The 21070-nt window shown below is 44.2% G+C and overlaps 1 protein-coding gene across 1 annotated transcript in view; it reads left to right on the top strand.

Moving 5' to 3' along the window:
* The first annotated feature begins 1811 nt into the window (after window positions 1-1811).
* ppp1r14c (protein phosphatase 1, regulatory (inhibitor) subunit 14C) overlaps window positions 1812-21070 on the top strand; it is a 45455-nt gene continuing 26196 nt past the window's right edge. The window contains exon 1 of the mRNA XM_028820816.2: window positions 1812-2324. Coding sequence (XP_028676649.1) covers window positions 2082-2324 — 243 coding nt within the window. The 5' untranslated portion in view covers window positions 1812-2081. The remainder of the gene's footprint in view (window positions 2325-21070) is intronic.

Genomic DNA, 21070 nt, shown 5'->3' with positions numbered 1-21070 from the left:
CAAAGAGGCCATAGAGTAAATGTGAAGTTTATGCTGACAGAATCGACCAATCAGATAACGAAATTGGAGAGTTCCACTCAACCCAAGCCAAACAGAGCACCACATGACTAGTTACTCTTGTCTTAGGTATAAAGAAACTGACATCAAGGCCGTTATCGGTTAGAAAGAGTTTCACAGAACGAGAAAGTCTGTAAGCGTTTCTTAGCCACATACAGCGAGTTAGTAATGGCAGCAGATGGTGCACTCCATTCCTATGTTCGGAATTTAAATATTGCTAGGCAGTTGTGACTACACGAGGGTGCCAGAGAGCCCAAAACCATAGTACCAGTAATACAGCACACCTTAATAGAATAAAATCATACATTTTTTATTCTCCTTCCAGACACTTTATCTCACTTCTTCCCTAATAAGAAGACAGAAGTATACAACAAATATTCGATACTTGACAATCCCTCTCCCTTCTCCACCTCTGCTGAGTTTTGCCCACTATGTATATGTATATATATTGTGACAGATGGCTGGAGCCCATGCAGTATCTCCCCTGGACCACTTGGTGGCACCCCGGGGTGACTGTGGACCCTCAGATACCCCAGGGCTCCATGGGAGATGGAGTTCTCCACAGCCCTGTTGGGTGGCCACCAGGAGGTGCTACAGGGGTTCCTGGGCCCGTCTGGGCCGTAGTTCAGCCACACCCGGAGGTGCAATCGGAAGCAGGTGGTCAAGCACCTGAAGCACTTCTGGGTGAGCTATAAAAGGAGCCAGCAGCCACCACTCCGAGAGCCTGAGTCGGGGGGAAGGAGACAAAGCTGCCAAGGAGGAGTGGAGGACGTGAAGAGTTTATTTGTGCTTGCGACTTGTGGTTTTGTGGGACTGTGTTGGGGCTGAGGGACACGGGGAAGACATGGACCTCCAGCAGAAGAAGGACAATAAATTCCTTTGGTTTATTTTAACGTGTCTAGGTTGTCAGTCTGTGTCGGGCATATATATAGCGCCTTATTACACTATATATACTGTATACAGTGGAACCTCAGTTCACAAACGTCTCAGTACACGCACAAATCGGTTTACAACCAAAAAGTTCGCCAAACCTTTTCCTCGGTTCACGACCACACACTCGGTATACAAACAAGCCAGGTTCCCTTTCGGTTTGTACATGTTCAGTCTCTCCCTGTGCATTTCCTGTGCAGTGAGCAAGAGAGCGTGACACACACACACACACACACACACACACACACACACACAAGTCGGGGTAAGTCGGGGTCAGTCACTAAAACTCCGCCCGACGGTCCTCTCTGTTTGCTTCCTTCCGGGCGGCTGGGCTTCTTATATTATGTAGTCCAGAAGGGGCGGGGCTAAGTGCCCTAATTGGACGGTTTCTAGGTGCTGCGGAGAACAGAACATTAGTGACAGCGCCCCCTGTCTTGTCACCTACCTCAAATGACGCGCAAACTCACCTCTATTCCACTGGAATAATGAACCAGAACAATGCTTTTCCTATTTTAAAATATTAAACAATGCCATTCGAAATGGGCCACTGTAGAAGCCAGTGCCAAACGCACCCACAGTTAAGCAGCTACTGAAGAGAACTTAACGGCGTCGCTCCAAAAGGGCCACACAAAGTAAAGTGTCGGGAGGTGCACCAGAGCACCACATGTGTTAAGAGGTTCAGCCGTGCCACTGCTCGGTAAGGTGGTGCTCCGCATTAACGACAGTTAAGGTGCACCGGTCGGGCAGATCGCTGCCAGTATTAACGTTAAGATGCAGGCGCGCAATTTTCGGTTCACCGCTTGACAAAGAACAGTGAACGCATTAAGGGGTGGTTGATCACTAGGGAATGGCTACTTTTGTGCTGAGCTCTCCAAGCGTTAAGGGACCCCCACCCCTCTTCCCCCGATGAAGAAGACGAAGTAGCGGTAAGGGCACCGATGAGAAGCAGCAGTGAAAGCGTTAAAGTCTCGGCTCGCGAAGCGCCTCCCTCTTGATGAGCCAGCAGTAAAGCGAAGAAGCTCCTTCTTTATATAGCAGGTGTCTGAAGCCGGGGAGCAGTTCGAGTGTCTCCTCTGTGCAGCCTCAGCAGCAGCATGTCCACCAGTGGCACAGAGACCAGCGCCCAGTTGCCCCCTCCACCACCACCTTCTGCCAGGGTGTTTTTCCAAGCAGCCTCCACAGGAGGAAGAAGTGGAAATGGAGCGTCGAGTCGGGACGACTCAGTTCAGAAGAAGCAGGGGAAAGTCACGGTGAAATACGACAGGAAAGAGCTGAGGAAGCGGCTCATCTTGGAGGAGTGGATCATTGAGCAGCTCAGCGAGCTCTACGACTGCGAGGTACCGTTGCTTGGCTTAACGATGAATTTTTTTGTTGTTTAAATACATATACAAGACGTTCCTTTTAGCTCGATTAGAAAATATTCCGTTAATTTAATGCAAAACCGGGGTTACCTTGAAAGGTGGTAAGAATCTCGAGGGGTCGACCCCTTTCATTGTGGTGTTGCACTTCATTAATCTTGACGATGCGGCATGCAAGGGGTTAACGTGGCGGGCTAACTAAAGCCAACGGGAGAAGAAAAAAAATAAGGGGGGCGGAGGTGGGAATCCTCGTTTTGATTAATGGATGCCAAAGAGACTGGCGACTGCATTTCCTCCTAGGGAAGCTAAATTTAAGGCTGGGCACCGTACAAGGGGGCTTTACCATCCTGCGCTTTTTTTTTTTTTTTTGGCTGCCTGTCGGGCGTTTGTACCTGCGCGCACCTGCAGCGGCTCCGCTCCATTGTGCAGCCCGAAATGCTCGTTTCGTGTCAGCTGAGGGTAATAAGGGAACACTGGGAGTCTTAATGAGTCAATGCGAGCGTGCGCTGGGGTGATTTGTGTGTGTGTGTGTGTGTGTGTGTGTGTGTGTGTGTTTTAGGATTTGCGCACGAAAGGAGACGATGACATTCAGTCCTTTAAGCACCTCCTGATTGACCGTTTTTTCCCTTGTTGATTGTTTAAACAATCCCGAGGCAAAAAAAAAAAATCTCCTTTTTAATTCCATTAACCTCAATTTCTATTTCTCCGAAATATCCCGACAGCAGCAAGATGCGGTCGTGACACCTTTGCAAAGTAAAATGGAATTCCTACCCCCGCTTAATGTTATTGAGGGACTGCAGTCTGTCCCAGCAACACTGGGCACAAGGCAGGAGTGCACGTAGACACCATGCAGTCCAGGGTGGGCAGTCTGATATCTTCAAGTAACGTAATGTGGTGCAGTTGTTTGGAGACGTAGGAGAAACACACACCAGGGAGAACATGCAGACTCCATAGAGTAACGAAAAGGGATATTTATACCCAGGATACCAGATGCTCTTGTTATATTTCAGGCAGGATTCACCCCATCATGGCTGGGGTTCAAATTCATTTTTTTTTTCTGTCTGTTTTGTTCATTCTTGATTCTTTAATTTATGTTAATGTTAATCTTTTGTGCTTTATTTTTGTGTTTCATTTTGCCTATGGGGCGGTACTGTGGTGCTGTGGTAGCGCTGCTGCCTCGCAGTTAGGCGACCCGGATTCGCTTCCCGGGTCTGCCCTGCGTGGAGTTTGCATGTTCTCCCCGTGTCTGCGTGGGTTTCCTCTGGGCGTTCTGGTTTTCTCCCACAGTCCAAAGACATGCAGGTTAGGTGGATTGATGATTCTAAATTGGCCTTAGTGTGTGCTTGGTGTGTGGGTTTGTTTGTGTGTGTCCTGCGGTGGGTTGGCACCCTGCCCAGGATTGGTTCCTGCCTTGTGCCCTGTGTTGGCTGGGATTGGCTCCAGCAGACCCCCGTGACCCTGTGTTTGGATTCAGCCCCCTAGTGTATTTAAATGAGCAAAACATCTTGTACTTACTGTGAGTTTTCACTTTGTCACGGGCGACTGGGTGCCATATCTAGCCGGGACGCATTTATAGCACCTCTGCCAGGAGAGGAAAGCCGCCCTGGTTGCTATGGGGGTCATGGGAACCGAGCTGGGAAGCACAACATTATAGGGGCCTGTGGCCACCACCAGGGGATGGGTTATGGATCCTGAAGCCAGCACTTCAGCCACACCAGGAAATGCTGGTGGAAGTTCATCAAGGGGCACCTGGAGCATATCCGGGGCAACTTAAAAGGGGCTGCCTTCCAACAGTCGAGGAGCTGGTGTTGGGAGGAAGAAGACAAGGCTTGGAAGAGTGGAGGAAAGGCGGCCCTAAGAGGACCATTGTGAGGCCCGAGAGAGTGGTGTTTGGTGCTGGAAGCAGTGTGTGCTGTGCGGGACTGTGGACATTGTATATATTGTAAATAAATCGTGTGTGGTGGACTTAAAACAGTGTCTGTCTGTCTGAGGTTGGGCTGGCTTTCACAACTTGCTTAGCGACTCTGGGGCTGTATGGCAGTAGAGCTGTCTGTGTGGTGTTATTGTGGTCTCCTGGTGTTCATATGAATATCCGTTCTTAAAAGAGAACCTGAGAAGTGAACACAACATTTAACTTTACACGACACCTCAATTCCATTCGCTGATTTGTTAGCTCGAGATTTGAAGATTTTCAAGGCGCTGCTCTCGGCTATACCACTTGCTAACTTGATCCACATATCTGTGAGAATCAATAGTGAGATGGAACAGGTTAACGTGCGGCTCTAAGGCTGCGTCCGGACTGCTATGTTTTTATTTGAGAATGTTTTTAAATGAAAAACGTTATCCGTTCGACTTGCATTTTCACGTCGTTTGCAAAAATATCTCTGCTTGCCAGTGATATGACTCGAAAAAGCATATGACGCAGCTATTCACCTACGGTAGGCGGTCGTACATCACCTGTATGACAGGAGACGGAAGTGTCCTCCTTGAAGAGATGGTTATGCTGCCAACCACAAGGCTTATCTCAAAACTGTCTGGACCGTTGGATTATTTTGACATTTGTGCACATTTGCTGTATTCAAACTGTTCAAATGCAATTTAGACATGTACAGGTAAACAACACAACAAACGCCATGGAAAGCAGCTCCTGTCTACCTGCTATGTTGGAATATGGGTTTCTTCCATGAAGGGTGATCAATCAGAGATTGAGATGATGTGATAACCAGGTTCCATTAGGGAACTGTCCCGTAATAAGCACAAATCAATCAGGGTGAGAATAGAGTCTGCATTATCAAAACTCAGTTTTCACCCTCCCACGCTGCAATGTTCTTCAGCTTTGGAAAACTTTTTCAAAAGTGCGCAGGGGTTAAAAGTTCTGGAGTATTATAGTTGAAAGGCAAAAATGGAGATTAAAATGAAAATATAGCAGTGTGGATGTAGCCTAAATGAGTCATGGAGCAGTTGTATGTGGTGAGTGTGCTCTGTGATATGCTGGCCTCCCACCCGGAGTTGCTTCTTTTCCTTGTTCTTGATAAAGCTGGATATACTATAGACTCCCACTCCCCAGACTGACCTGTGATGTGGCGAGCGTTTAATATTCGTGAGCCTTGTACTGGACTGGCTTCCCATCCAGGGTTGGTCCTATTCATGTGTTGGATACTGGTGTCGGACTCCAGCTCCCCAATATTGGTTAGAATGAGAACTTACAGTATAAAGTACCAACCGCCTTGTGTATTCTACATCCGGAGCTGGTTCCTTCTTTGTATCAGGCAGTGCTGGGATCGACTCCTGATCCACAAACTGGCCTGGGATGAGTAGGTATGTATGTTGGATGTGTACGTATTGTCTCTAGGTGTTCTTCTGTGAGCTTTGCATTGTTGCTATTGCATGAAGACCAATGAGAGCTATTTACTTGGTGAATTCCGGATTTGTGCACGAAACGAGATAATGCCATTCAGTCCTTCAAGCTTGCCCTGATTGCCCGTTTCTACCTCTGTTGATAGTTTAAACCATCAACAGGGGAGAGCAATAACCTGCTTTTCAATTCAGTCAACCGTTTTCAGGAGCCTCTATTTTTTTTTTTTTCTACGAAGTATCCTAAAGGCATCACCGTTGTGAAATAAGATGGCATTCTTACACCTGCTTAATCTAATTCAGGGAACAGGGCCAACCCCAGCAAAACTGGGCTCAAAGCAGAAACCAAGCTTTGGATGCGGACACCAGTCCATCACTGGACAGTTTGGTATTGCCAAGCAACTTAACTGGCACGTGTTTGGGAGAAACTGCACCAGGGAGAACAAGCAAACTCCGCATGGGTAATGAAAATGGATTTTTGAATCAGGGATACCAGGAAGTTGCCAACTGGAAGGTAATCAATGTTATATTTTGATGTAAGTAACGCGTCATTGCATCTATTTTTACTAACCATTTGAAAGCTATAAAGTGGATATGACTTTAAACTGTTTTCTGCACTTATTTTAAGTTATCAAGATCTTTATGGAGGTGTATTTCATTGAGCAAATTTATTTAATTTTTTTTAAAACTTTGGTATAGTTTTCAGCTGGGCAGCTTGGAGGTGCAATGCTTAACTCTACTGCCTTACAGCTCCAGAATTGCTATCTTTGTGGAATTGTTATGGTCTCCTGGTGATGAATGTTCTTTCTTCAAGATAAATGAAATCATTGGTGAGAACAGGCCATTTAGCCTAATTTTACTCCTCAGTTCCCATTCCCTGATTTTTCCAGAATTTCATTGAGTCGAGAATTGAAGAACTTAAATGTGCTACTTTTGGCTACACAGCTTGGTAACTCGATCCACTTATATGTGAGAATCGACGATAAAACTGACCAAGTGAACTGTCGACTCTACACAAAAATGGAGGCTGATGTCTACACCGTTACATTTTTGTTAGAAAATGCCGACATCACCTAAATGAGCCCTAGAGGAGTGTGTGTGCTGGTTCTGCTGTGTGATGGGATAGCCTCCCACCCGGAATTAGTTGTTTCCTTGCAACTGATAATAATAGTGGGAATAGACTCCTGCTTTAGAACTGGCCTAACATGAGTAGGTGTGCATGTTGGAGCTGAACGTATTGTGTTAGTGTGTCCTGTGATGGGCTGACCTCCAGGATTAGAACATTAGAACAATCTGGATGAGAGCAGGCCATTCAGCCTAACAGAGCTCACCAGTCCTATCCACTGAATTCTTCTATATAATCATCAACTCGAGTTTTGAAAGTCCCTAAATTCCTACTGTCTACCACTCTACATGGTCTCTCATTCCAAGTGTCTATCGTTCTCTGTGTAAAGAAAAACTTCCTAATGTTTGTGGAAAATTGACCCTTAAGTTTCCAACTATGCCCAAGTTCTCGATGAACTCATTTTAAAGTCACCGTCTCAATCCACTGGACTGATTTCCTTCATAATTTTAAACACTTCAATCATGTCTCCTCTTAATCTTCTTTTGCTTAAACGGAAAATGGTCAGTTATTTTAGTCTTTCATCAAAATTCATCCACTGTAGCCCTGGAATCAGCCTAGTCGCTCTTCTCTGGACATTTTCTTGTGCTGCTATGTCCTTTTTGTAGCCTGGAGACCAAAACTGCACCCAGGACTCCAGATGAGGCCTCAACCATTGTGTTATAAAGCTTGAGCAGAACCTCCTGTGACTTGTACTCCACACATCAGGGTGCTATATAACCTGACATTCTGTTAGCCTTCTCAATGACTGTTGGGAAGTTTAATAGTGTCTAGTCCACTGTGACACCTGAGTCCTTATCATAAGGTATACTCTCGATTTTTTTCAGACCTCCCATTGTGTATTCAAACCTCACATTTTTACTCCCTGAATGTAATTCTTTACATTTACTGACATTAAATTTCATCGTTCACAAATCTGGCCAAGCTGATCTGCTGTCCAAGTCCCACTGTGATGATTTAACTGATTCCAAACTATCTGCCAACCCACCTATCTTGGTATCATCTGCCAACATAACCAGCTTGTTATTTACATTCCTCTCCAAATCATTTTATAAATATTAAAAATAGCATTGGCCCCAGCACTGACCCCTGCTGGACACCACTCTTAATTCTGATGAGGTTCCTGACACCGTCACCCTCTGCTTCCTGTGTCTTAGCCAATTCTGCACCCACCTACACACCATACCCTGAACGCCCACTTCTTAGTTAAGTTCCTTTCTTGTGCCCATAAGTGGTGGAAGTGATTTGTGAAATTGGCCTGGAATAATTCTGTATGTTTGGTGTCCTATGTAAGTATGTTTTGTGATAGATTCCAGGGCTGGTTCCTTTATTGTGCCCAAAAGTTCTGGGTTTGACTCCTGCTCCCCACGACTCTGAAACAGAATTAAGCAGGTATAACAATGAGGTGAAAGGATTTGAACTTGAGCCTTTTTAAAGCATGAATCATTTCTGTGAACTGTGTATCGTTTTGAATTGCAATATTTGTAGTGACAACATCCAGCTTTGGCCTTGGAGTCCCCTTGGTGGCAGTGCTCAAAAGCTACAAAGTGTCATTATGCGATTCGTATGAGTGGCATAGTGGCTAAGGCTCAGGACCTTTAACCGCAAGGATCAGAGCGTGACCCCCAGCACATCCTATAATCATCAAAAATTTTATGGAAACAATTTTACAATGTCCTAATCTCGTATGTCATCTTGCATCACGGCATCAGACAGATTTAATGATTTTATATTTATCGATTAGGTGGCTTGTGCTTAAGCAGAATTGTTATAAGCAGTTAAGTCTTAAAGAAATACTCCACCCAAAAATTATCTATTTAAACCTGTTACCTATCGCATGTACTTTTGCAGTGCAGGTTGAGAAAAATTTTATAATCTCATGTTCATGGAGAAAGCAGATAACAAAGTTTTAAGTAGAATAGGTGGTGTCTGTAGAGACCAACATTAGCCAACAGCAAACAAGGGGTAAAAGTCGTTGGGGGGGGGGGGGGGGGGGGGAATAATGTTAATTGGTGTTATGTAATCCTCACGTCAAGTCCAGATGAAGGCTCACTGTGTCTCAAACACATTTGTTTTTATTAAAATTAATGGTAACTGAACTACCTCTGGTGAATGCAACCGAGCATTTGAATTTTAAGACCCACCTCTCGTTGCTACCTTCATGCAGTACCCTGGGATTTGTGGTACATTTTTATTTATTTACCCCTAAAAGAACCTAAATTGGTTTCCCTCATGTACTCCTAACTTAGCCTGAATTAAAATTTGAAGTTCAGTTTAAACTGCATACTTTAATTCGCTCTTTCAAGGCAAGTGTCACCAAAAGTAGACATCAAGGGGTAGGAGGCTAAATGTTGCGGGGGGGGAAAGTCTCCTAGAATATATTTTTATGCACCAGACGGATAAACTAAATCCTGTGCACTTCCGCCATTTTCCGTCAACCATGACTTCTGACCTTGCTTTTCAAAAGAAGTATCTTTTATAATAATTTTTTTCTTCTTTTTTTATGAAATCCACTACTTTTTACTTTCTTGTATAGGGAAAGTATTGGAATCCTCCAAAAATTTGATTTCAAGATTTTGATGAATTTCGACATTTTAGACCAATGAGTCCGAAAATACCATTTTTGGAAGTGTGTGTGTATGTGAACACGATAACTTGAGTATGCTTTCACTTAGGTCAACCAAATGTGAAAAGGTGCTATATAGGCGCCCGACCCGGCACAAAGACTGAGGGAGGCACGCGTAAAAATAACACAAATTTATTGTCTTCACATGTGGGGCACGTTTTCTCCGTGTCTCACAGTCCCAAAAGCACAAAGTAAATGCATTAAAACAAACACACTGGTCTTCACCACCACCACTCCTCCTCCCGACTCTGGCTCTCGGAGTGGTGGCTGCTGGATCCTTGTATAGCCCACCCGGTAGTGCCTCAGGTGGTAATTAAACTAATTCAGACTGCACTTCCAGCTGTGGCTGCGGAGTCCAACAAGGTTAAGCTCCGAAATCCCATGCCTGTGGCCCCGATGCAACCCAGGGGAAGTAGTGTGTAGCCCATAGCAATTCCCCCCCAGACCATGTGTCGAAGGGGCGTCCCGGCCGGGCATGGGCCCCAGCCATCCGTCACACAAAGACTTCTATCAACTTTTGGGCTATTTTCGCTAACTGGAAGTGGTATTTTACCTTTTATTCATGCAGCTGCAGAATCTGATTAATTCAGCTTTTACTTTTATAATAATTGTTCAATCCATCCATCCATTTTCTAACCCGCTGAATCCGAACACAGGGTCACGGGGGTCTGCCGGAGCCAATCCCAGCCAACACAGGGCACAAGGCAGGAAACAATCCTGGGCAGGGTGCCAACCCACCGCAGGACACACACAAACACACCCACACACCAAGCACACACTAGGGCCAATTTAGAATCGCCAATCCACCTAACCTGCATGTCTGTGGACTGTGGGAGGAAACCGGAGCGCCCGGAGAAAACCCACGCAGACACGGGGAGAACATGCAAACTCCACGCAGGGTGGACCCGGGAAGCAAACCCGGGTCTCCAAACTGCGAGGCAGCAGCGCCACCACTGCGCCACCGTGCCGCCCAATTGTTCAATCGATTATTAATTTTATTTTGTTTTGTTGTTGATGGTTCTTTAATGTACATAAAAATTAAATCACTGTCTTGCGGGTTACTCCTTAAATATCCATCCCCATATCTGAGTATACGAGAAAGTTGAGGGGAGACCACTCGTGAATTTTTTTTATAAGGTTTTTGGACTAGGGGTGGGGGGTAATACAGTAGAATCCAATTTTACTGTTTGTTTATGGATTAACAGCTTGGTTTGAATTTTATACATTTTATTTGGGTCATTTTCACTACCGTTTTATGCTTCCATTTAGAAGTGGTGGTGTAGGGAGACTAATTTAAATACTTGGGTTCAACAGTCCATAGCAAGCAGAAGTGAAGAAGAGAGTGCAGGCAGGGTGGAGTGGGGGAGTGATTTGTGATAGAAGAGTATCTGCAAGAGTTAAAGGGAAGGGAACGGTAGTGAGACCAGCTGTGTTGAATGGTTTGGAGATGGTAGTACCGATTGAAAAGACAGGAAGCAAAGCTGGCAGTGGCCGAGTTGAAGATGCAGCCATTTTTGCTCAGAGTAAGGAGGATTAGACCGGATTAGAAATGAAGATATTAGAGGGACAGCACAGGTATGACAGTTTGGTGACCAAGTGAGAGAGGTGAGACTGAGAGGGTTTGGGTACATACAGAGGAGAGATGAGGGGTACATCGGGGGGAAAAGAATGTGAAGGATGGAACTGCCAGGCAAGAGGAAGGCCAAAGAGGAGCTTTGTGGATGTAGTGAGGGAGGACATGAAGGCAGTTGGTGTGACAGAAAATGATGTAAAAGACCGGGAGAGACGGAGAAGGATGATCTGCTGTGGTGACCCCTAAATGGTGAGCAGCTGAACTAAGACGCAGCAGCTTACGGCCCTGTTTGCTATCCTCGTTGGGAAGCTTCCTGTGTTGTTAGAGGTTTGTCCTCCGAGGGCATCACCTTTGTCAATGGCATGAAGAGTTTAAAAGGATATCACAGAGTTCACTACCTATCTGAGTTGGTGGCTTCCAAAACCGCTTTTTCCTTCCAATGAGGTTTCTGTGGTTTCGACTCCTGCTAGTTTGCATTTTTGACTTGCAGTTTGGCTTTGGCAACGATTTGTCTGACTACCTCGCTTTTGACTACGTCTTCTCTTCTCGGTTAGTTTTCAGAAAGATCTCGCTAGTTCTTGAGTGCAACAGTTGAGGACTTGGAATTTGAGCTTTCAAAAGAAGATGAGAATGCGAGTGCTGCTGAAAAAGTGGCTTTGGCAAGTGCAACACGTATAGTAAGCAGTGTGACTTAACAATGCGTGAAACTGGTGGCTCTGAATGCCATCATACGCCTCAAAATCATAAAGCCGAGATCGTTTTGCAGGAGGGAATGTCTGACATTTTCATAAAAGTTGGATGAGCTCAGAATCTTGTTTTCCTCCTACATCTTTCAGTTCTGAGAGATTCTCAAAGGCGTTCTCTTTCACTTTTGAAGAAATTCAGCAAAGCTGTTTGTTTTCTACATGAATGAATGTGGAGTTCTGCACTCCATTCTCATCACTTGACTCCGACTCCCACGTTCTTTTCTACGCGTTTTTGAAAGTAAGTACATTCATCGACATAAGCAAATCAAAATGAGCTTGTGTGTAAATATGGTGGAGGATCTAGCTGGCAAAAGGGTAGCCAATATTCTCGGATGGCACAGAAGTTAGTACAGACACAGAGCGAGGAAGGCAGAGAAACCCTGCTGGATTGCCATGCACTGGCTGTGCTACCCATCTAAGTAACCCACGTGGACCTCGGCATTAATGTTGTCAGTGCACCATATAATACACATGTCCCCGTTTTATATGCCATTTGGTATGGTCTCTACAAACCAGAGTCTATCAAGTTTCACCTAAACATCCTTATAAAAGAAAAATGTTTACTAAAAGTATGGGAAAATGTATCAAAAAAGCCCTAAAGGATTGTCTAAAAGGCAATGCTAAGGTGAATGAGTCCCAGTACGTGATCAAATATGCATAAAATAAGAACACAAGGAAAAAATCCATAAGACCAGAAATGTCAAAAGAAAATGCATTTAGAACAACCTTTACAAACTCAATGACCCACTGCTGAGATCCTCTTCCTTGTCTGAATATAAATGGAGAGGGAAGTCTCTCAACAGTGACGTCAGGGTGTAACACCCACAGAAGACGGGGAAAGGATGCAAATACAGTTAGGTCCATAAAGATTTGGACAGAGACAACTTTTTTTTCTAATTTCGGTTCTGTACATTACTACAATGAATTTTAAATGAAACAACTCAGTTGAAGTGCAGACTTTCAGCTTTAATTCAGTGGGGTGAACAAAATGATTGCATAAAAATGGGAGGCAACTAAAGCATTTTTTGAACACAATCCCTTCATTTCAGGGGCTCAAAAGTAATTGGACAAATTAAATAACTGGAAATCAAATGTTCATTTCTAATACTTGGTTGAAAACCCTTTGCTGGCAATGACAGCCTGAAGTCTTGAACTCCTGGACATCCCTAGATGTTGGGTTTCCTCCTTTTTAATGCTCTGCCAGGCCTTTACTGCAGCGGCTTTCAGTTGCTGATTGTTTGTGGGCCTTTCTGTCTGAAGTTTAGTCTTCAACAAGTGAAATGCCTGCTCAGTTGGGTTAAGATCAGGTGACTGACTTGGCCATTCAAGAATTTTCCACTTCTTTGCTTTAATAAACTTCTGGGTTGCTTTGGCTGTATGTTTTGGGTCATTGTCCATCTGTATCATGAATCAATTTGACTGCTGCATTTAGCTGGATTTGAGCAGACAGTATGTTTCTGAACACCTCAGAATTCATTCGGCTGCTTCTGTCCTGTGTCACATCATCAATAAACACTAGTGTCCCAGTGCCACTGGCAGCCATGCACGCCCAAGCCATCACACTGCCTCCCTCCACCATGTTTTACAGATGATGTGCTATGCTTTGGATAATGAGCTGTTCCACGCCTTCTCCATACTTGCCATCATTCTGGTAGAGGTTGATCTTAGTTTCATCTGTCCAAAGAATGTTTTTCCAGAACTGTGCTGGCTTTTTTAGATGTTCTTTAGCAAAGTCCAATCTAGCCTTTCTATTCTTGAGGCTTATGAGTGGCTTGCACCTTGCAGTGCACCCTCTGGATTTCCTTTCATGCAGTCTTCTCTTTATGGTAGACTTGGATATCGATACGCCCGCCTACCCCCTGGAGAGTGTTGTTCACTTGGTTGGCTGTTGTGAAGGGGTTTCTCTTCACCATGGAAATGATTCTGTGATCATCCACCACTGTTGTCTTCCGTGGACATCCAGGTCTTTTTGCGTTGTTGAGTTCACCAGTGCTTGCTTTCTTTCTCAGGATGTACCAAACTGTAAATTTTGCCTCTCGTAATATTGTAGCAATTTCTCGGATGAGTTTTTTCTGTTTTTTCAGCAAAGGATGGCTTCTTTCACCTGCATGGAGAGCTCCTTTGATTGCATGTTGTCTGTTCACAGCAAAATCTTCCACATGCAAGCACCACACCTCAAATCAACTCCAGGCCTTTTATCTGCTTAATTGATAATGACATAACGACGGACTTGACCACACCTGCCCATGAAATAGCCTTTGAGTCAATTGTCCAATTATTTTTGAGCCCCTGAAATGAAGGGATTGTGTTCAAAAAATGATTTAGTTGCCTCACATTTTTATGCAATCATTTTGTTCACCCCACTGAATTAAAGCTGAAAGTCTGCACTTCAACTGCATCGGAGTTGTTTCATTTCAAATTCATTATGGTAATGTACAGAACCAAAATTAGAAAAAAAGTTGTCTCTGTCCAATTATTTATTGGCCTAACTGTATAAAGTATCAATACATAATTACTAAATCATAGACAAGCATAACAGAAATACATGAATTTGTAAAAATTAATAAAAAAGCCGGGCAAGAAACCCTGGCTGTAATTTAACAAGAAGGTGTTAACACTTTTGAGTGGAAATAAGCCAAACTTCTTAACACCTTGTTGAGCCCAAATCTCAAAAGAATTTCATTAGTTCTGGAGTGCTGCTCAATACCATAACTCCTGGACTTCAGAATTGGTCGCCCACCATGCTAAGCATGTCAGGGTCTGGCCAGGACTTTGGATGGGAGACCATCTAGGAAAAGCTTGTGTTGCTGTGAGGCCAGAAGGGGGTGCTGACCCTGAGGTTGGTGTGCTAATCCCAATGTTCCAACGTAGTGATCAGAGCACCATGCTATGAAAAATTGAGTGCCATCCTTTGGACGAGATGTAAAACTGAACTCCTGACTCTCTGTGATCGTAAAAGATACCCGGGCATCTTTCAGAAAGAATAGGGTGCACCTTGATGTCCTGACTGAATTGCCCGCCGTGGTCTCAATTCTAGCCCACTTTTCATCCCCTGTCCCTTATTTGCTTACTATCTCTCCCCTTCACCACCTAATAGTAAAATGTGAGAATGGCTGGCTCTGACCTCAGTAATAATGAAGTGCTTTGAGAGAATCCTCCTAAAGTACATCAAGGATGCCATCCCTGCTGGACTGGACAACCATCAGTTCGCCTACAGGAGGAACAGATCTACAGAGGATGCCGTCTCAATAGCACTTCACACAGCCCAGACTCATCTGCAGTGCCCCAACACTTATGTTAGGATGCTATTCGACGATTTTAGTTTAGTGTTTAACACCGTAATCCTGGATAAGCTGGTACAAAAGCTTCATAATCTGTGTCTGTCCACATCGTTGTGTCTCTGGATCAGGGATTTTCTCACCAACAGGCCTCAGGTGGTTAGAATTGGAGATCGTACATCAGCCACACTGGTTTTGAACACAGACCTGCCACAGGGTTGTGTGCTCAGCCCAGCACTCTTCACGTAATTTACGCACGATTACTCTGCCATCCATGTCACAAATATGGTTGTGAAGTTTGCAGATGATACGACCGTGGTGGGTCTCATATCAGATCAATGATGAGACTCACTATAGAGAGGAGAGAGAACACCTAGCACTATGGTGCTCAGCCAACAACCTCACCTTGAACACCAGCAAGACCAAACTATAGGACGTCCAGAAGAACAGAACATGCTCCTATATTCATACATGAGGAGGCTGTAATGTGTGTGTGTGTGTGTGTGTGTGTGGACAATATCAAGTTCTTGGGTATCCACATCACATCAGATCTGACCTGGTCTTTGAACACATCTCACCTGGTAAAGAAGGCCCAACAAAGACTCTTCTTCCTCAGGAAGATGAGATGTGCTGGATTCTCCTCTCGGCTGCTCACAAATCCGCTATAGAAAGCATTCTCTGTCACAGTATGACCGTGTGGTACGGCAGCTGCACAGCACAGGACAGGAAGGACTTGGCATGGGTGGTGAGAACAGCACAGGGGATTGTGGGAAGTCCTCTCCTAGATCTGGACTCTGTATATGCTGGAAGGGTGCAGAAGAGGGCCAAATGTATAGCTGCAGATCTCACCCATCCAGGAAATGGACTGTTTGTACCACTGCCTTCGGGAAAGCGGTACAGAAACATAAAAACATGTACCAGCAGACTGAAAGACAGCTTTTTTCCCAGAGCTGTGAAGTCCATGTGCCCCTGCTGATACCCACACACACCACATACATCTACCCCTAACCTGCCCCCCTGTAGATGTGCACATGCACTTTCCCTCGTAATCGAACACACACACTCGTATTCCTCCCCTGCAGACCTACACACACAGATCACTGGTCTCTGCAGGCGGACAACCTCAGGAAAAGTCTGGACTTGATGATATTTTATTGCTGCTGTCTTTTATATTTATTATGTTTATTATTTATAGTGTATTGTTTATTTTAAGTATTCTGCCTTGAAGCCGAGCCCTATCAACAAAAAATTCCGTTGTGTATGCATAATGACAATAAAGAATTCTATCTATATCTATCTTATCCTGCCTACTACACTAAAATATCTGTCTATCTGTATGTGTCTTATCCTGCCTACTACACTAAAGTATCTGTCTATCTATGTATATGGGTGCTACAAATTGGTGCTGGTGGAAGTGACTCCCCACTGTCTATGTCAAGCACTTATATAAAATATTAAATATTTTCTATAATATTAAAATATTAAAATACTAAAATATTAAAGCATTATATAAAGATAATTAATCATTTTTATTAATACGAGATAGGTGGTCCTAATAAAGTGGACACTTATTGTATATTTTGTGTGTTGCTGGTCTTCCATAGCAATAAGCAAATGACTCGCAATGAAAAATTGTCAAAGTGTGCATTGCGTAAACAAGATGACAGCCCAAAGCGAGAGAAGAGTGTAAGTAATCAACAGGATGGCTTGTCAAAACGGCAATTAAGAGGGGGCTTGATTGAACAAGATAGTTTTGATTTATATTATGAGGGGGTGGAAGTTCCTACATTCATTATTCTTCTCGTTGGGTTATTTCTAGAATCTAGTATTACATGAATCACGATGCAAATTGGATTTTTTTTTTTTTTCTCTTTCAATATTGGACAGAACATATTCAGACCCCTACACTTTTTCACATTTTGTGATGTTGCAGCCTTGGACTAAATTCAGTTTTTCTTATAATCAAGCAACATTCAATACCCCAGAATGATAAAGCGAAAAACTTTGCACCTAAAAAAATTTTTAAATAAAAAACTGAAAGATTCCTATTGACACAAGTATTCAGACCCTTGACTCAGTACTTTGTTGAAGCCCCTTTGGCAGACATTCCAGTCTTCTCGGATCGAGCTGACCAGCTTCACACACACCTGGATTTGGGGATTTTATTATTATTATTTTTTTTTTTTTTCAGCCATTCTTCTATTCTTTATGCTTTATTATGCTGTTTACGAATAAAGTTTGTTTCTTAAAAACCCTGAATGAATCTGGGCAACTGTGTAACCCAAGCGCGACACTTAGATCCAACCCCCCTGAGCTCTGTCAGGTGGGCTGCAGACCATTGGTGTTCAGCTATCTTCAGGTCTCTCCGGGGAGGTTCCCCCCGGGACCTTTCCAGAGTTGTTTGTATTTTCAGTCCTGCATTGCTTTTGCTTTGTCCTGTTGGACGGTGAACCTTTGGCCCCGTCTTTGGCCCAGAGCGCTCTGGAGCAGGTCTTCATTAAGATTATCTCTCCACTTTGCTCAGTCCAGCTTTCCATCAACCCTGTCTCATCTTCCAATCTCTGCCACTGAAAAACAACACCACATCCTGATGCTGCCACCACCGTACTTCACTGTTGGTATGGTATTGCCGAGGTAATGAGTGGCGCCTGATTTTTTTTTTTTTTTTTTCCAGACATAATACTCCGAACTTAAGCCAAACAGTTCCATCTTGGTTTCTTCAGACCAGAGAGAGCTGTTCCTCACAGTTTGAGAGTCCTTTACGTGTCTTTGTACAAAACTCCTTGCAGGCCTCTCTGCCAGAAGAACCCCAATTGGTGGAGTGTGACAGCTTTGATTGTCTTTTCTGAAAGCTTCTTTCCCAGAGGTTTTCTGGAGGTTGGCCAAAGTGTCCCTCGGGTTCTTTATCACTTCTCTTACCATGGCCTGGCATTGCTCAGTTTAGCTGCATGGTCGGTTCTAGGAAGAGTTGTGGTGGTTCCAAACTTACTCCATTTAGGGATTATGGAGGCTGCTGCACTCTTGGGAACCTTTAATGCAGTAGGACTTTTTATTGTAGCCTTTCCCTGGATGTGTGTGTCGTAACACAATCCTGTCGCTAAGCGCTGCAGGTCATTCCTTTGACTTCATGGTTTGCTTTGTGCTCTGCGGTGGGGATCTTCTGTAGACTGGCGGGTGCACCTTTCCTAAGCAGCCCAATCAACAGAATTAAGTGCAGGTGGACTCCAAACAAGTTGTAGAAATATCTCGGCGATGACGAATAGAATGAGACGCACCTGAGCCAAATGACAAGTGTCACAGCAAAGGGTCTGATCACTTGTCAATGGGATAGGTCAGCTTTTTAAATTTTTGATCTTCTTTCAGCTGCTCCTGTTCGGGGTTGCAATGGATGATCTTCTTCCATATCGTCGGTGATGGACACCGAGGCATCAGCCTGCTCAAACCCTGACACGATCACAAAGTCCTTTATCAAAACAAACAGGTTTTATTTTAAATACCTCGAAAAAAATATTTACACTAAGCACAAAACACTTGTCTTTCTCTCTCCACAATCTATTCTCTCTCGCCACCACACTGCCCTCCTCCAGTCGAGTGTTGCCTCCTCACCTCCCAGCTCCGACTTGCCTGAATAAGGAAGTGCGGACCCTTTTATTACAGACCCGGGAGTACTTCCGGCGCCAGGGCAATTGCCCGATGGAAGTACTTCCGGGTCACATGGCAGTCCATCATTAGAGTAGGGAGCTTGTTTCCCTGGAACGCCCTAATGCGGCATGCCGTGACCCCAGCAGGACTGCCTTGACAGACTACATTTCCCAGCATGCCCTGCTGGCTTCCCACTGGGTGTGGATATCCGGGACTGCTGCCATCTAGCGTGCTGGGGGGAATAACAGTTCATTAGTGATCTCTCTACTTCTATAGGGGCTGTCTATCCACCTCTTCCTTCCAGGTCTGCTTCCTTTCCTGGCCGGGATGTCCGTCCAGCTAGTGTGGCATCTACACATCCTGTCCTCTGCATCTTGCTCTGATACATCCATCACCTGCATGTCCTCTCTAACCACATCTATAAACCTCCTCTTAGGCCTTCCTCTATCCTTAGCACCCTTCTCTCCTTATACCCCTCATCTCTCCTCTGCACATGTCCAAACCAACATAATCTCACCTCTTTTGACTTTGTCTCCCAAATGTCCAACTTGAGCTGACCCTCTAATGTCCTCATTTGGTAAATTTGCAAAATTCCTGTTTTTGTATTGTCATTCTGGAGTATTGAACGTTGCTCAATGAGGGGGGGAATTAAGGAATTTCAACGATTTTAACAAAAGGTTGCAACACCGATTAAATGTGAAGAAAAGGTTCTGAATACTTGAGCGGTATGTCAAAATGCTCCACAGAGGAAAAATGAGATCTGGCAATGTCGTTCCCATTGAGTGTTGTTCTGTTTTTTTTTTTTTTTTTTTTCTTCCCCAGACTGCTGTGACAAAAATGAGTGGGCTGTTTGTTACACAGGAACCTAACATCAAGCATAAGAGAATAAAAAAATTAGTGGTAGGTATTACATAACCGACCCCTGCTCAGGATCCCCTTTAAATTCGTATCCTGGCAGTAATTCTCCATGCAAACCGCTATTCAGTAGTTTGTAATCAAACCTAAGGGGATCATGCCATCGATATCGCCTTCCAATACATGGACCTTCTCCCAGCTGGAAATTTATTATTATCCATCCATCCTCTTCTGCTTATCCGAGGTCGGGTCGCGGGGGCAGCAGCTTGAGCAGAGATGCCCAAACTTCCCTCTCCCCGGCCACTTCTTCTAGCGGGAGAATCCGAAGGCGTTCCCAGGCCAGCCGAGAGACATAGTCCCTCCAGCCTGTCCTGGGTCTTCCCCGGGGCCTCCTTCCGATTAGACGTGCCTGTAACAACTCACCAGGGAGGTGTCCAAGAATTTATTAAAATCAAATAACATTCCATACGCATAACTCAAGTTTTACAAAAAAAAAGAAAAAAAGAAAAAGGTTTGAAACAAATCAACCCCCACTCCTGAGAAAAAGAGCTGAGCCAGCAGTGTAAGACTTTATACTAGTAAAGATAAGTGAATAGATAAATTATAAATGAATGCTTATTCTTAAATATTATTGATTTTGATCCTGCCAGGTCTTGAAAAAGTTTTGAGAGAGAATTGGATTTTTTTCCAATTTCAAATACAGGGGTTCCTCGGGTTACTACACAGTTCCGTTTCTACAACAGTGATGTAACCCGAATTTTGGTGTAAGTTGAAACACACCTTAGCCCAGCGTTTCTCAACCTTTTAAGTATCTTAATCTTCTTATTCTTAAACTGTAAAGGCTCAGCTCTTTGAATCTTTCCTCATAACTCATCCCCTGTAGCCCTGGAATCAGCCTCGTCGCTCTTCTCTGGACCTTTTCTTGTGCTGCAATGTCCTTTTTGTAGACTGGAGGCCAAAACTGCACCCAGGACTCCAGAGGAGGCCTCACCAGTGTGTTATAAAGACTGAGCAGAACCTCCTGTGACTTGTACTTCACACATCAAGGCGCTATATAACCTGACATTCTGTTTGCCTTCTTAATGGCTTCTGAACACTGTTGGGAAGTCGATAGTTTAGAGTCCACTACGACTCCTAAATCCTTCTCATAAGGTGGACTCTCGATTTTCCGACCGCCTATTGTGTATTCAGACCTCACATTTTTACTTCCTATGTGTAATTCTTTACATTTACTGACATTAAATTTCATCTGCCCAAGCCTGTCTGCTATCCAAGTCTTTCTGTGATGATATAACGGATTCCAAATTATCTGCTAATCCACCTATCTTGGTATCATCTGCAAACTAAACCAGCTTGTTAGTTATATTCCTATCTAAATCATTTATAGATATTAAAAATAGCAGCGACCCCAGCACTGACCCCTGTAGAACACCACTCTTAACATATTAAAAGACAAAGAGTAGGACAGCTGCTGTACAGACTTAAATATTTGAAAAGCAGATCAGAGCAGCAATCCAGCAGCTGATCG

Source organism: Erpetoichthys calabaricus, chromosome 15 (genome assembly GCF_900747795.2).
Source record: "Erpetoichthys calabaricus chromosome 15, fErpCal1.3, whole genome shotgun sequence".
In the NCBI taxonomy this organism is placed as follows: domain Eukaryota; kingdom Metazoa; phylum Chordata; class Cladistia; order Polypteriformes; family Polypteridae; genus Erpetoichthys; species Erpetoichthys calabaricus.
This window is presented reverse-complemented; position numbering and strand designations above follow the sequence as displayed.